Below are 13,907 nucleotides of genomic sequence, written 5' to 3' on the forward strand. Positions count from 1 at the left end.
TTCTCTTCTTCGTGGATCACCACCCGATCGACAATTTCGATGAAAAGGGCACTAGTGCGCCACCCGGTGTTCTCTGCTTCACGCGACTATTAACTATTAAAATGGCCAATCTAAGTCTTTGTTTTAACAAGTTATTTTTTGAAGAAGATAAAACCCATTTCTACCGTCGCACACGGTCCCCCTGCATCCAAGGAGAATAACAAAACCCACATCCACCGTGACGTCACACACCCGGCTTCCGCGTGGTGGTCGTGGGTAATGTAGTTCTTGGCTCTTATTGGTCTAAACTGCGACGCGCGGAATTTTGTGACGGCGTCCCCACGACCCATCCACTGTCAACAACCGGTCTAGAGAATCTCCTACAGTTTTTCCTCCAGAAATGTTCCGTCTCACTATCTCTCCCTCAGTTAACACCGCGCTGTAGTTACGTCAGATACGCAGACCAGTGCGCGTCTTCTTCTTCTTCTTCTTCTTCTTCTTCTTCTTCTTCTTCTTCTTCTTCAGTGTTTCGGCTATGGAGGGTCGGTGTGCTGTGGAGACCTGGGCAGAGTTTGGCTCTTCAGGAACACCATGCACACCGTGGCTCAAGGTTGGTTTTGGTACTGATGTGCTCCTCTGCACTGGCATCGACGAGGTCTACGTCTTCAGTTCCCGAGAAAGGAAACTCACGGTAATATGCCACTTATCACGCGGAGGTGTACCCGCAGAAAGCTGCATGTTTACGTGTCGTGTGTCGTATTGTTGCAGGCTGTCATCGCGTGTCCCGGTCCTGTTACTGATCTCGTTGAGAGTCATGACACGCAGTTCCTCTACGTGGCCTGTGCAAGCGGGGTTTATTGCGTCAGCTCACGCTTACTGGGATCCAGGTACGAGCCCTCATCTAGGAGGTCGAGAAATGAGTTCCTCTGGTGCACATCAAAGCACATGAATAATTGCCCATTTGTACCATAAAGCCATTCTGTTCCATCCTACGCATGCTGACCTTTCACCTCCGCAGAGCCGGCAGCTCCCCAGCGGATGCCTCCCCCGGTCCAGCCGAACTGAAGCTCTCCCCCGAGCTCCTCGCCTTCGCAGAAGAAGGCGTGTTGTCGCTGCTCCTCGTCGGCTCGGTCCTCCTCACCCTCTCCCAGAGAGACTCGTCCTGGATCCTGACTCAGTACAGATCCTCGGACCACCAGCTGCTCAGGTCAGTCCGGGTGCCACTGGTCTCGGGAGTTGAGTCGGGGGCAAAGACGGGAAGGAGGCCGCTGCTGACCTGCGTCCAACCCCCGTCCCCCGCCACGTCGCCACCCGCCAGCGACGGCCGCCCCCGCCTGGAGCCGCTCCTCTTCAAGCTGCTGTTCGGAATCGACGCCGCCCTCGCCAAGTCGCCGGTCGTCCTTTGCGGCCTGCCGGACGGGCGCCTGTGTTTCCTGCCGCTGCGTCCCGCCGGGTCGCGACTCGCCGTCCTTCACAGCCTCGAGCAGCCAGTGGCGTTCGTCGGAGCCTCCGGCGCCACGGATGCCGGTGGAGGACCCGCGCGTTGTTTGGTGGCGGTGGGTGAACAAGGGAGGGTGGTGCTGATAAAGTCCGACAAGGGCGGGTCGGAGGGAGGGGGCGGCAGAGCGGACTTCATCGAGGGGTGTGTGCCGGGGCCTGTGACGTGTGGCTGCGTGGATGAAAAGCGCCTTTACTACAGCACCGGGTCAGACCTGCTGGTACTGGATCTGTCGGAGGAACCGCCGGAGAGAGAAGGCCCGAGTGCAGAGAAAGCCAGAGTGACCCCCGCAGCCCTCCGGAGCCCCTCCAGTCTAAACGTGTGCCGGGTCCTCGCCTTGGCCGAGCCCACGTGCAACGCTGCAGGTGAGCAGGTCAAATTCCCAGTGGTTGATTTGCTGTCCAAGTAACTAAAGACGCATCCGTCTCTTTGGAGGAAGGGATCCTCCCTTTTCCATCTGGCTTGTAACTCTCAATTCATGGGACTAAATTCTTGAGTTTTTTTCTTAATGAATAGCTTTTTCTTACCAGGGGAAGTTGAGCTGCTGGGACTGTCTGCCAGAGGGCAGCTCCAGAGGATCACCTTACCTGTGCACAGAGAGGACGCCGCTCAGCCCGAGGCGGCGTCCACACGGGGAGGCGTCAGAGACCTCCTGTCCGCCATCGGGGACGTCTGTGAAAGGTGCACCCGACACGGCGGACATTGTTTGGTTCTTAATATTATGTGTTCCTTGAGATAAATCGTTTTTTTTTCTTCTCTTGCTTTCCTTCAGAGCGGCAGCGCTGAAAGCGGCCGTCAGATCCAAAAACCACATCCTGAGGCGCCTGAATCAGGTGCTCAGCGTCAGCTTCCTGCTGACGGCCGACGCCGCAGAGCGGGACAAGCCCATCGGGTGTCGCGCCACGGCCGGTTGGAGCAGGCTGCTGGAGGAGGACTCCATGACCCTGACCTGCGTCCTGGACAACTCCAGCCCTTACGTGTTGGAACACGGCTGGACGCTGAGCGTCGCCGCGGCGCCTCTGTCCGCCCCGCCGGCGGCAGGAGGCCGAAGCCCCTGCGCCCATTTTTCATTCCCCTTCCACGGCCTCCACCCCGGGGAGACGCTGGAGGTCTCGCTGCCCCTGGCAACCGCAGGTCAACCCCCCTTCCCCGTGACGGTGAGCTGCTCGCTCACCTTCTCCCTCGCCGGCCTCCTGGGCGACGAGGCCGCCGCCGCCGCCGCCCTTCCCGGCGCGCGGCCCGGTTGCGTCAGTTTGCCGCTGTGCACGCTGACTGTGGACTGGCTGCACGCCCTGCGGGTGACAAGCCCCGCCCACGGGAAGGCCCCGTCTCAATCCAGCAACGCGCCGGGCGCCGTCCGAGCTTTTCTAAGGTCGCGCCGGACCAGCGGCGGCGGACGGGGCGCGGTAGCGGGGGAGCGAGAGCGGCACGCGGCGAGCGTCCGGGTGTCGTCTGAGTCGCTGAGGGACGCGCCGGCGCTGAGAGGCACCCAGGTGGACGGCGAGGGCCCTCGAAACCTGGGCCTGTCTCTGCTGGAGTGGCTGCTGTCCGAAGACCACGGAGGCGTCTCAGCGGGACGCGTCCGAGGAGACGGGGACGCCCTCCGCCGCTCGGCGGTCCACGGGCGAGACCCGAGCGGACACCCGGTCCAACTGACCGCCAGAGAGGTGAGGGCCGGACGCCGAGGCGGCGGCGGCGGTTGGTTCGGTCTCTCTGAAGGCGCCGCTCCTCTGGTTTCCTGCAGGTGGCGGTGGCGGAGGAGAGGAGGACGGGGGACGAGGAGACGCTGGCCGCAGTGGAGGTCCAGGTTGAGGGCTCATCTGTAGCGGCGGTGTGTGGACTGCATCACGCCGTGCTGACCCGGGTTCAGGTACAATGAGCCGCGCTGCAGGGCTGTGGAAGCAGACGTGCTGGTTTGCACGTGTTTGGTTCTGAGAGATGAACTCCGTTCCTCCGCGCAGGCTCTGCTGCAGACGGCGCCCCTGAAGCGAGCCGTCCCTGCAACGCGGACGCAGCGCTTAGGTCTGAGGAGGGATCTGCATCGGGCCGAGGTGAGGCCTCCGGGAAGAATTCAGTCTATTCTGCACCGTCTACCGTTGAGGTTTGAACCCAAATGACCGTGTTTCTGTCTTAATCAGCGCCTGCTGCAGCAGATCCAGCAAAGTCGGATCTCGGGGGCCTTCGGAGTGGGCGTGTTCACGGGGCGCTCGGGCCAATCGCTTCTCAGCGTTTACCGAGAACTCCGAGAAAACCCCCCCCTCATGATGTAGCCCGTAGACCTTCTCCGACTGTGCAGCCGATGCATGAGAACTATGTGTCCTTAACTATGAGAGTCTATGATGCATTATTTTGTTATTCGTACTGTATTGTTTCGTCTCATTAGGTCCACTCCGGGGTGACTATAGAGCCCAGGGGAAATAAACATGTCTGCAATAACCGTCTAAATGGGGGACTGCTGTCTCGCAGCTGTTTGACGGCGGCGGTTTCACGATGTCGTGTCGGACCTGTTGGACGTGTCGGTGTACTGCGATGATTCTCCCTCCGTTGTTCTGTTCTGTCCACTAAGACGGCATCATGGATGAATACTGAACGACTCACATGAATAATATCACAAACTGACGTACAACTGCAAAAAACAACCACAGATTGACAAAGCAACAAAAACTACAGCGTGTAAAACACGTATATTGTATTATTTGTATTCTTATTGACCTGCAGTTTAGTTCATGTGGTCTGGACCGAGGTTCGGTTGAGTTCACTCTGCATAAAACGTAGACTGGATACAAGTTCATAATATACGTTTATACCGTCTATGTGTAACAAACAGCACACAATCCCTACTATAACCCTGGAATAAATATGACATTACTCAAACAAACAGTTGTACAGTGTATTTTTTGTATCTTTTATGTTGATAAAAGACGGAAGAAATGTAGAAAAACAAAAGCAGTCGCTTCCTATTAGAGACGCTGCTTTGTACGTGAGCCGTGGTTACAATAAACCCCCCCCTCAGACCGCCGTGGTGATGACCCCCCCCCCGAGCTGCTCCTCAACCAGGATGTGAGTGTCATCATTACTCAAATGACCCCTCTGTGACCTCGCTGTTAATAACGTAATGATAATAAGACAAAGAAGAGGAGAGAGATGCTGCAGGCTGATGAGGAACCCCCCCCCCCCCCCCCCCTCCCCCATCGGCTGGCGTCAGTACTCCCACAGGGCCGAGCGGCTCAGGCCCAGTCCGTCCCCCTTCAGCGTGCCCCCCCGGTCCCCGCGCAGGTATTTGCCGCTCTTGGCGCGGATGGCGAGGCGGCCGCGCTCCGGGAGCTCCAGGGCGAAGTCCTCGGGCGCCTCGCCGTCCGAGCACACCAGGCCGCCGCCGTTCACGTACCAGAACCGGCCGTCCACGCCTGCAGAGAGAGGGCAGTCAGTGGAGGGCAGGAGGAGGAGGAGGAGAAGTCGTGGGGAGGGGGGGGGGCTCCTGACCTTTGATGTGGTACGCCCCGTGGCTGAAGTGCAGGGAGAAGATGTCGTAGACCGATCTGCTGCCGTCCAGGAGGTTGGAGTTCTTGTGGCGGCAGATGAAGCCGTTCTCTCCTCTCAGGATCAGCATGGGCCGGTTGATGAGCTTCAGGGTGAGCTGCTCGTCCTCGCCTGACACAAACGGGGGGGACAGGTGGTGAAGACCCACGGGAGGGGGGGGGGGAGGGGTGCGTGGAGGAGAAGAAGAAGGGCCTTCTACCTACGGAGTCGCTCACGGCCAGCAGCTGGCCGTTCTTCTTGGTGCAGATGTACTTTCCGTTGTTGGCCTTCAGCGCCACCCGGTGGCCGAGCCACTCCACTGAAAACATGGCGTTGGCTGACCTGCTGGGAGTCAAACCAGTGGAAAGGACTCCCCCCTGTTATTCTATATTCACCGTGATGACCGACTTTCAATGAGACCTTTGGTGGTCTTTTGAGGTCATCAGCGAGCAGGTCCTCCAGTAGACCCGTGTGTGTGTAACAAACCCTTCACTCACACTTCCGTGGCAGTGATCTGGATGCCTCCGTGGGCCACCAGATCCCAGTAGCTCCCTTGGCTGGTGCGCAGCATGCACTTCCCGGTTTCCTTGTCGATCTCCATCTGGAAGGTCTCCGTGTCCGTCTCTTCTTCCTGATTGGCTGCCAGGCTCGCTCCTGGGGAGGGGGGGGGGGGGCACAGCAAAGCATGCGAGGTCATGAATACTTCACAAGTAGAAACCCGGAGGCCTATCGAGTGTCTTGAGAAACCCACCCGCTCGCCGCTGTTCACTATTTTTTATTAATGGTCACTTTCCATTCCTTTCCTCTCCGTTCTGTCAAAGAAGTGCTGCACCTTCACCAGAACACGTGATTCTACTGAGCAGATGTAATTGGTTCATTAAATAAACAGATTTCTCTGCAGACCTTTTTCCTTTGCAAATCCCCCAAAAAACATCCAGATGTAATTATATGTCATGAAAATAAATGTGCTAAATGAAGCCTCAGTTCAGTCAGGAATGTCCTCACACATGCCACCTCCTCACCTGTCAATCATGACATCAGCTGTATGGATCAGCTGGTGTCTTCCATCCAACAAGCACCACTAAAAACAACTTCACCATTAGCCTCCATCATCTCGCTGCTGTGTCTTTAAATACCTCGGGTGTGTTCATGCTGCTCCAACCCCCCCTTCCCTCTCCCCCCTCCCCCCAATGGCCACAGATCTATCAGCTTCATACCCTCATTATTCTATCAACCTCATCAGCCACCAGCACCACAGTGTCTGGACTCCACGGGGGAGGATTCGGGGAGACGCCCCCCCCCCCCCCCCCCCCCCGATTGCAAATGTCCCCGAAGAGTCCAAGAGACTTTGGCATCACACGTCATCTGTTAATAATAGACAATTATCTCTTCTTTATTGTCTTGCACTAATTGTGCTTCTTGCATCAACACAACGTGCTGCACAGAGAAATCTCAGATAACAAGTCGCTCTCTGCAGGAGCCGCATTGACTTCACAAGCCGGCAGAACTCACACGTTTGATTGCCAAACACTTTATCGAAAGCACTCAGAAACCAATTACTTCAGCTTTTCAGTCGCTCGCACATCCAAGAGTCCCGGTGTCAAACCGCGAGACATCGAGGGGGGGGGGGGGGGGGATGGGGCGGATCCCAACGTCAAAAGACACCTTTCTGTCAGAAGTCCTCCGTGGCTTTAAGGCGGGACATTGTTGTATTTCACGGTTGTCATAAATATGGGCGGAAGAAGAATGAATGGTCAGCAGCACCCAGAGACAGATTGCAGGGGGCCAAATCCCAAATTAAATCAGATGCATTTCTGTAATCCTCTAACAGCACTCATGTGTATTCATCACCCCCCCCCCCCCCCCACGTTATCTCTCTCTGGTCCCCCTTCTCCAACTTCCTTCCATCCCCCACCTCTCCCCACTTACTCCTGACCCCCCCCACCTCCCACATTCACCCCACCTCGGGCCCTGCCTATCTGCCCTCTCCCCAGCGGGGCGCTGATGTAATCAGCTTTCAAGTGCCCCCCCCGTCCAATCCCTCAATCCCCTCAATAAAAGAATAAAGGACAAACTGGGAAATACCAGAGGATTTTATGGTCCACGCTTAGCGGGATGCACGGATAATTACGACGCCCTCTCGACCCCCCCCCCCCCCCCCCCGAGCTAACGGAGCGATGATCAAGCGCACGGGGAACGTGTTGTTTCATACATCGTAAAGGACCCAAAGTATACTCATGTTCTGATGGGACCATTATTTAACCTATAACAACAGTGCATTTGGGTATAAATCCACCATATATTATAGTGCTGCCAGCATGACACCAGTAGAAACCATTGCACCCCCCCCCCCCCTCCCCCCCAAAGACCTTTTCCATCCCATTATGGATAACTGCAGAGTTTTTTTTTTTTTTTACACAGAATATTCCCTTTAATTGCCACAGTTTATCTGTAACAAATAAAAGTTTACAATACAAACTACCAACTCAATGTGTGTTTACTGACATATTTTATAGAGTATAAGAAAACGTATTCAGGCCACAAACAGAAAATCAATTGGTTTTTCAACAGGCTGGAACCAGAATTGGAAAAATACTAAATCACTCCTGTGTTCGGATTAATTCCTTCAACACTATAAATAAACCTCATGACGCTGGTTCGTTGAGGCTCTTTTTAGGCTTCGAGACCATTCTCACTAGACAAAACGGACCGTACCCAATGGGCTAAATCAGCATTTTCCCTGGACCCACTGATCCGGGGCTTTTGGAAGTCAGGGCTCTGCTCTTTCCAGAGTAGTTCAACATTTCATCTGGAGGTGGTGCTAGACGTTGACAAACTTCACGGGCTGTTCAGCCTCTGCTTGTACCGAGATAAGTCAGCTGAGGTTTCTCCTTTATTTAATGAAGGTATCATATCTGAAGGGGTTTAAGGCTTCTGTTGGATGTGAGCATACAAGCATCACGTCTGCATAATGCAACATAGATGCACATGTTTTTTGCATCTCTTCATAACTGCTCTGTACCGGGTTTTCGGCCTTGGTTCATGACAGCGTGAATCCCGTCTGTGTGAAGAAGCCTTTCGGGGCGTTTTGGTTTAATTTGATATCTGACCCTGGATACAGACTGAAGGACGGAGGAAGGGGATGACATTGCATCAAAGATGTCATGGTAACTGAGCTCTTTAATCACATGGTATTCACACCCGGTAAACTAGGAATCATGAGGTCTTACAACTGGTGAATTATCATTGATCTTAAGTGCATTTGAAGCATACCTTTCTGCCCCCCCCCCCCCCCCCTACTCCGCACCTATGCCTGGGGGCACCATCACTTTCATTCTCTCTCATCCCGACTCAATGTCATGCTTTGTCTGCCTATCCTATGTGTCCATTTCACACCGATTCAACCCAGGAATTATCCTCCGACGGGGCTCAGCTGGGACCTCACACACACTATCTGACAGATGAGAGGGGAGGGGACGCAGGAAGGGGAGAAGGATGGAGGAAGGGAAAGGAACACAAGTGTGAGTGTGTGTGTGTGTGGGGGGGGGGGGGGATTAGATACGCTGAAATCCAAGCCACCAATCTGAGGATATCAAGTGCGGCGCTGATGGCCCTGTTGGTCGAGCGTGCACAACGAGGTGTCGTCATCGTCACCGCTGATGAACTCTGCTCCTGACCAGTGCGCGTGCTGGTGCATCTACGGCACGCGTCTGCACCAGTGCACCCATCGGCCCCCCCCCCGGATGATCCAGCTCCACTTATGCTGTCCTACCTGCAGGCTGCAAGTGGAGCAGGCCCGACTAATCCATCAGCGATGGCCGCCTCTGATATCTATTATTAATGGTAAGCTGCTGCCACTATCCCCCTGTCCCTTTATTTTCGTCATCCTCCCAATCCCTCATCTCGTTCTTCTTGTTCTTGTGTTTCAGTCCACTCGTCGTTCCCTCCGCGTATGCGCGTTTGCATCGTCGCGTGCATCCCGTGTGCATGTGGTCATGTGTGTTAATGAAAAGTGTGTCTCTTTGGACTATCGGCTCTTTGTCACTTTCGGCGCACACAGCGAACCACAGGGAGATGATGAGAGACAGGATGGCAGATCTACATGACAATCCCAGACACACACACACACACACACACACAGGCAATACAGATAAAGGACAACTCAGGGGAGACAGAATTCTATGCATTCCATTGCTCCCCTTTAACAGTTTTCCATCTGAATTCAGCTGTAGCTCATAACAGGTGACCCTGTTTTATTACTAACCCGTTTGTACTGGCTTCAAAGGAGGTAGCCAATGTGACTCCTCTGCGCTAAATGGGGCGGAAACAGTGGTGCTAATGTATGGGGAAAAGAGACAGGTGACATGAGGTGGGAAAAAGAGCCCACCTGTCTCTACACTTTCTCCTATTGTCCTCAAATCCGTCGAGGGTTGAATCCTCGTTTCTCTCCATCTCCTTAATCATCACGGACAACCAAAAGGTGGAATGTAAGAAGGCGCATTTGGCTGTAACGAGCACGGGAGGATTTTCCAGATTAGGCTTCGTCCCGTCTTTTGGTCCAACTTAACAACGTGACCTTTCACCCCGTAGAGGTCTTTGTCTTTAAAGGTTTGTTTCCCTGATTTTCAGCAGCACATCAGCACTGACTGACGTGCTGGGGGGGGGTAACCGGGTTGGATTAGAGGGTTAGAGATGGACTCACGGGGGCAGAAGCTCTGGCCCCAGGTGAGAGGAAGCTTGGGTTTCTGAAAGCAGACTCCCCCCCCCACGCCCTCTCCCCTTGCCCCCCCCCCCCTCGCCTTCCAGGAACAAGGGCCAACTTCATCAATAATTCAACACACCTCAACTCACCAATCGCCGCTGCAGGATGGTGCGGTTGTGTGCGGGGGGGGGGGCTTGAGGAAGATGAAGCTTTTGTGTGCGTGAACAGGCCAAATATTTCTGGCCTGTGCATCCGTTTTTTCGCACCTGAAGCCTCTCCATATCCTGGAGGTGTGCGTTTCACTGCACCACATCTTCTCCCTCACCTTCAGCCAATCAGTGTGCAGTGCTCCCGGTTTGCTTGGTTTCTGCCCGAAGCTCCCCGGGAACAATGAGCGGTGGTGGTGGGGGGGGGTGGGGGGGGATTCAGTTACTACGCCCGGCGCTGAAGTCATTTGACCCATGCAGACAAGAATCTGCAGCCGGTGGATGGGTGTCATGGCCCAGTATGCTGACGAGCAGGGTCGCTGTATGCTAATCCGCCCCCCCCCCCCCCCCCCCCCCCCCCCCCCAAATCCAGTCTCAAACCACCCCGGCGAACCCTCTGGGGGACGTCAGCAAACCCAACACCGAGTCCGAGTCCGTCTGCTGCAGATCTGGTTCGAATTAAACCCGATAGTCACAATTACAGTTTTTCTCCTGGTCCTGATCAAAGTAAACGTGGGCCGGGTGTAATCCATCAGCACAGCAGCGCGGTGTCGGGGGCCCCGTGTGCGGATCGAATAGCGCACCGCAGAGTGAACACATGACTGCAGAGTGAACACATGACGCGGCATCAACATCCAGGTTCCACCAACTGTAAAGCCAGGTAACAAAAGACGACCAATCACCAGGGACTACTTGGCCAAACCTCTTTCCATTAGAATTGCTGCATTCGTCCCAGATTTGGGGAATTCAACCCCTTCTCGGACAAAACTCATCAGGAGTTGTTGTTGGGAAATCTATTTCTGTGGTCATCCCGACATGGCTGCACAGTGAATCGGTCACAATTGTGACGGTGGATTAATCTGAATCAGCTGCACTCCTTAAACAATATTTGTCAGAAGAGGCTGATCCCAAATCAGCCCCTTTCATTCTGTCTTTGTGGAAAGACGCCACTAGTCAATTAGTGAGGGGCTTATTTCCTCAACCATTCAGATCAACCAAGTGACTTCCTGTGAATTGTAAGCTCAGTTTCCTGAGTTAAAATTGACTCTGTGAGATTCAATTTTAACTCTAAGCTATTGTCCAAATCCTCTCAGTGTTAAATCAACACTCAACGAAGTGTTAACAATTTAACTCATAATAAGTGTCAAAATAAATCTGACCAGTGTTAAATACAACATCATTCAGTGCAACTTATGTTGCATTATTAACACATGGAGTTTACATTTTAGCAATTCAGGGTTAGGTGAATTGCTCAGGGAACATGGAACCAGGGTTTGAACCAACAACCTTGCGGTTCCTGACGCACTCTCACCTATCCACGCACCACAGTACGTCGAGCTAAACCCACACCAGGAAGCGTGAGACTCAAAGAGTTAAAAAAAACGGTATTTAGTGTTGCAACACATTTTGTACAATTGACTCTGTAAGAGAAAACGAACTCTAAGCTTTTTGCTGTGTGGGTACCAGGAGTAACTGGAGTAGCTGGAGTAACTGTTGTCTGCTCCTTCGTGTACGTGAGCATGTCAGCTAATCAGACGCTTGGAATTCTTTGTAAGGCTCGAGGAGTTGTGTCTTGTAAATGCACGCATGGCTTCCAGGCAGGAATCTCCCGCTGGTGTGTGCGCCGGTGTTTTCCTAACCTTGCCTTATGGAGACGTATCGCCCGTTGGCAGCCATCAGAACCACCTGCGGGTGGCTCTCCTCCAGGTCAAACAGTTCATCTTTGCCCGGCTTGGAGCACCGGCCGGACCTCAGGGTGCCGCTGGGGCCCATGGGAGACAAGTACTTCCCCTCGCAGTCCTTGAAGGCCAGCTTCCCGCACTTGAGCTCCAGCGTGTACGCCGCGGTCCTGCCGCCCTGCGCCAACAGCTTCCCGTCGTTGCCGAGGAAGCGGCCGTCGCAGGTCTTCAGGCAGTACTTCCCGTCCAGGTAGACGAGGGTCAGGAGCGCCGCCACGCCCCAGGGAATGTTCATATCCACGGCGACCTCCCCGTCCTCCGCGGAGAGGTGGGCGTAGCGCTTGCGGGCCACAGACAGCAGGTTGGCCTGCGGATGCAGAGCCAGGTGCGCCGCCCACAGCTCGGCGTCTGTGATCACCTGTGCGAAGCAGGACAGGAAGTCCCGGGAGCCGCCGAAGAAGCGCAGGTGCTGCTCGGACTGCAGGGCCCAGCGCCCGTCCGACTGAGCCACGAGGAGGAAGCGGCAGGCAGGGCTATGGCCGTCTGCCTCACAGGTGACGTTGCCGTCCTTGTCGGAGGCCAGGTAGCGTCCCAGGTGACTTCGCAGGCACACCACCTGGGAGTCCTGAGAGTCCTGCTCCAGAGTCCATATCTGCTTCTTCTTCAGGCTCGGCGCTGACGCATTCACCTGAGACACGGGGGCATTTCATTCGTTCTCTGCATAACAGGTTCATGCCAAAGCAAAACCAAAAGAAAGAGCTGCACAGACCGTGGCTATAAAACTATTCTTTTGTATTGGATGAGATGTTTGTACCTTGAAGCCAAAGGATTCCGCAGTGAGGTAGCGACCCTCGTGGTTAATTAGACCGAACTGCAACTTCAAGGGACGGTTCCCGTTAGCAGGCATCTTCACCTTTGGATTCAGGAGAAGGAGAACAGGAGGTGAGGATGGGGGGGGGGGGTGAGTGGGAGAGGAGAAAGAGGAGAGGCCAGACGACCTGCCATGGGATGCAGAAGTGAGGGGCCGTAAAAGAGGGCGTTTCAGGAGGTGAGGAATAAGGAAAGGGATGAAGTCATGGAGAATGATGAAATGAGAAAGTCTTAAAGACAGGAAATCAGTTAATTAAGGTACAGTATGAAAAGCACTCCATAGACCACAAATTCCTTCCCCGCCCATGGCTTCATTATACATTTTTCCTGCTACAGCCTCCTAATTCACTTACTGCGGTTTTGTGGCTTCCCCTCTGCAGGTTCTGCGGCTCTAATTCCAGCCCCCGGGTCTGAGAGGCTGCTCCTGCCAAGCGTCCTCCCCCCCCCTCTCTCCTCCTCTCACGGCCTGCTGCTCGGGTCTCCCCTCCTCACCCCAATCAGGCTGCAAAGCCTTGAGACTCACGCTGTTCTGGATTCAGATTCAGCTGACCCCCCCCCGGCTCTCTCTCCTCGTCCTCTTGCTCGACTTGCTGTTCACCCCGAAGGCTCAATCGCCTCGTCCCACCTGACCGGCCTCCCCTTCAGGCCCTGATGTTTCCACACCGACCTTCTTCCTCCCCTTCCTTGGAGTCCAGGTCCCTCCTCCGTCAGGCCGGAGTCTGATGGATGGAGAAGAACATCCTCGGCGTTACGGCAGTGCATTGAAGGGCTCCTTCACTCGGCAACAAAGGCTGCTCTCCTCTGTCGTCTTAAGCCCCTCTCCGTGGCTCCCGCTCTCCCGTCCTCTGCTTCTCTCCCTCTCTGTAACCCGCCATGTGGATAATCCTGCCTTTCTCCACGCTTTATTCTGAGCACTGCACTCTTCCTGTGACACATGGAGACAGGTAGGTAGAAACAAAGCAAACACACACACACACACACACAGCACAACACGGGGTAACCGGAGCACTCCCTGTGCCTCTGGGTTAGTTGCCTGAGTGCGGCTCCCCTTACCTGCCCATACTGGGGGGGGGGGGGGGGGGGGGGGGGGTTAAATTACACACCTTCTCTGATTGCAAGCTGGGTCAGTCCTAATGGGAAATGTGTCTGAGAGGCCGAGGGAGTCGCTCCACATTCAAATTTAGTAGACGAGCAAAGGGGAAAGGAGATGTGTTGTAAAGGAAACAATAATAAGCCAATCAGCATATGGGGTTTTGAGTGAGTGTGTGTGTGTGTGTGCGTGCAGTAAGTGTGTGTGTCTGTGTGTGTGTGTGAGTAATCAACCTTGCCAATCAGCCTATTATGAGTCTTCTTTGCAGAGTAAACAGACGTGTCTGTTCCTGAATCCATCTAATCCTCAAACCAATCATCCCAACCTGGCTAATCTACCGGGACGCCCCCCCCCCCCCCCCCAA

At 54.6% G+C, this 13,907-nt stretch overlaps 2 protein-coding genes across 2 annotated transcripts; one reads left to right on the forward strand and one right to left on the reverse strand.

Moving 5' to 3' along the window:
• Positions 1–159: 159 nt before the first annotated feature.
• On the forward strand, positions 160–4,554 carry faap100 (FA core complex associated protein 100). The gene is made up of 8 exons (XM_037464521.2): positions 160–670; positions 748–866; positions 998–1,842; positions 2,008–2,158; positions 2,250–3,144; positions 3,222–3,347; positions 3,439–3,528; positions 3,616–4,554. Exons 1-8 carry the CDS (start codon positions 515–517, stop codon positions 3,745–3,747), a joined length of 2,514 nt encoding a protein of 837 aa, XP_037320418.2. The 5' UTR covers positions 160–514; the 3' UTR covers positions 3,748–4,554.
• A 124-nt stretch (positions 4,555–4,678) lies between these two features.
• On the reverse strand, positions 4,679–12,744 carry fscn2b (fascin actin-bundling protein 2b, retinal). The gene is made up of 6 exons (XM_037464549.2): positions 12,398–12,744; positions 11,545–12,271; positions 5,494–5,650; positions 5,217–5,338; positions 4,961–5,128; positions 4,679–4,884 (listed from the first exon to the last, which is right to left on the reverse strand). The coding sequence occupies exons 1-6, from the start codon at positions 12,488–12,490 to the stop codon at positions 4,679–4,681; spliced, it is 1,473 nt and encodes a 490-aa protein (XP_037320446.2). The 5' UTR covers positions 12,491–12,744.
• Between the last annotated feature and the right edge of the window lie 1,163 nt (positions 12,745–13,907).

The sequence above is a fragment of the Pungitius pungitius genome, chromosome 21, assembly GCF_949316345.1.
Source record: "Pungitius pungitius chromosome 21, fPunPun2.1, whole genome shotgun sequence".
In the NCBI taxonomy this organism is placed as follows: Eukaryota; Metazoa; Chordata; class Actinopteri; order Perciformes; family Gasterosteidae; genus Pungitius; species Pungitius pungitius.

Bases quoted from the DNA above. Each gene is read 5' to 3' on its own strand.
- faap100 (XM_037464521.2), top strand. From the start codon at position 515: ATGGAGGGTCGGTGTGCTGTGGAGACCTGGGCAGAGTTTGGCTCTTCA. The intron at 2,159-2,249 runs GTGCACCCGACA...GCTTTCCTTCAG, and splicing joins ATCGGGGACGTCTGTGAAAG to AGCGGCAGCGCTGAAAGCGG. The intron at 3,145-3,221 runs GTGAGGGCCGGA...GGTTTCCTGCAG, and splicing joins TCCAACTGACCGCCAGAGAG to GTGGCGGTGGCGGAGGAGAG.
- fscn2b (XM_037464549.2), bottom strand. From the start codon at position 12,490: ATGCCTGCTAACGGGAACCGTCCCTTGAAGTTGCAGTTCGGTCTAATT. The intron at 12,272-12,397 runs GTACAAACATCT...CCCGTGTCTCAG, and splicing joins CGGAATCCTTTGGCTTCAAG to GTGAATGCGTCAGCGCCGAG. The intron at 4,885-4,960 runs GTCAGGAGCCCC...CTCTCTCTGCAG, and splicing joins CGGGGCGTACCACATCAAAG to GCGTGGACGGCCGGTTCTGG.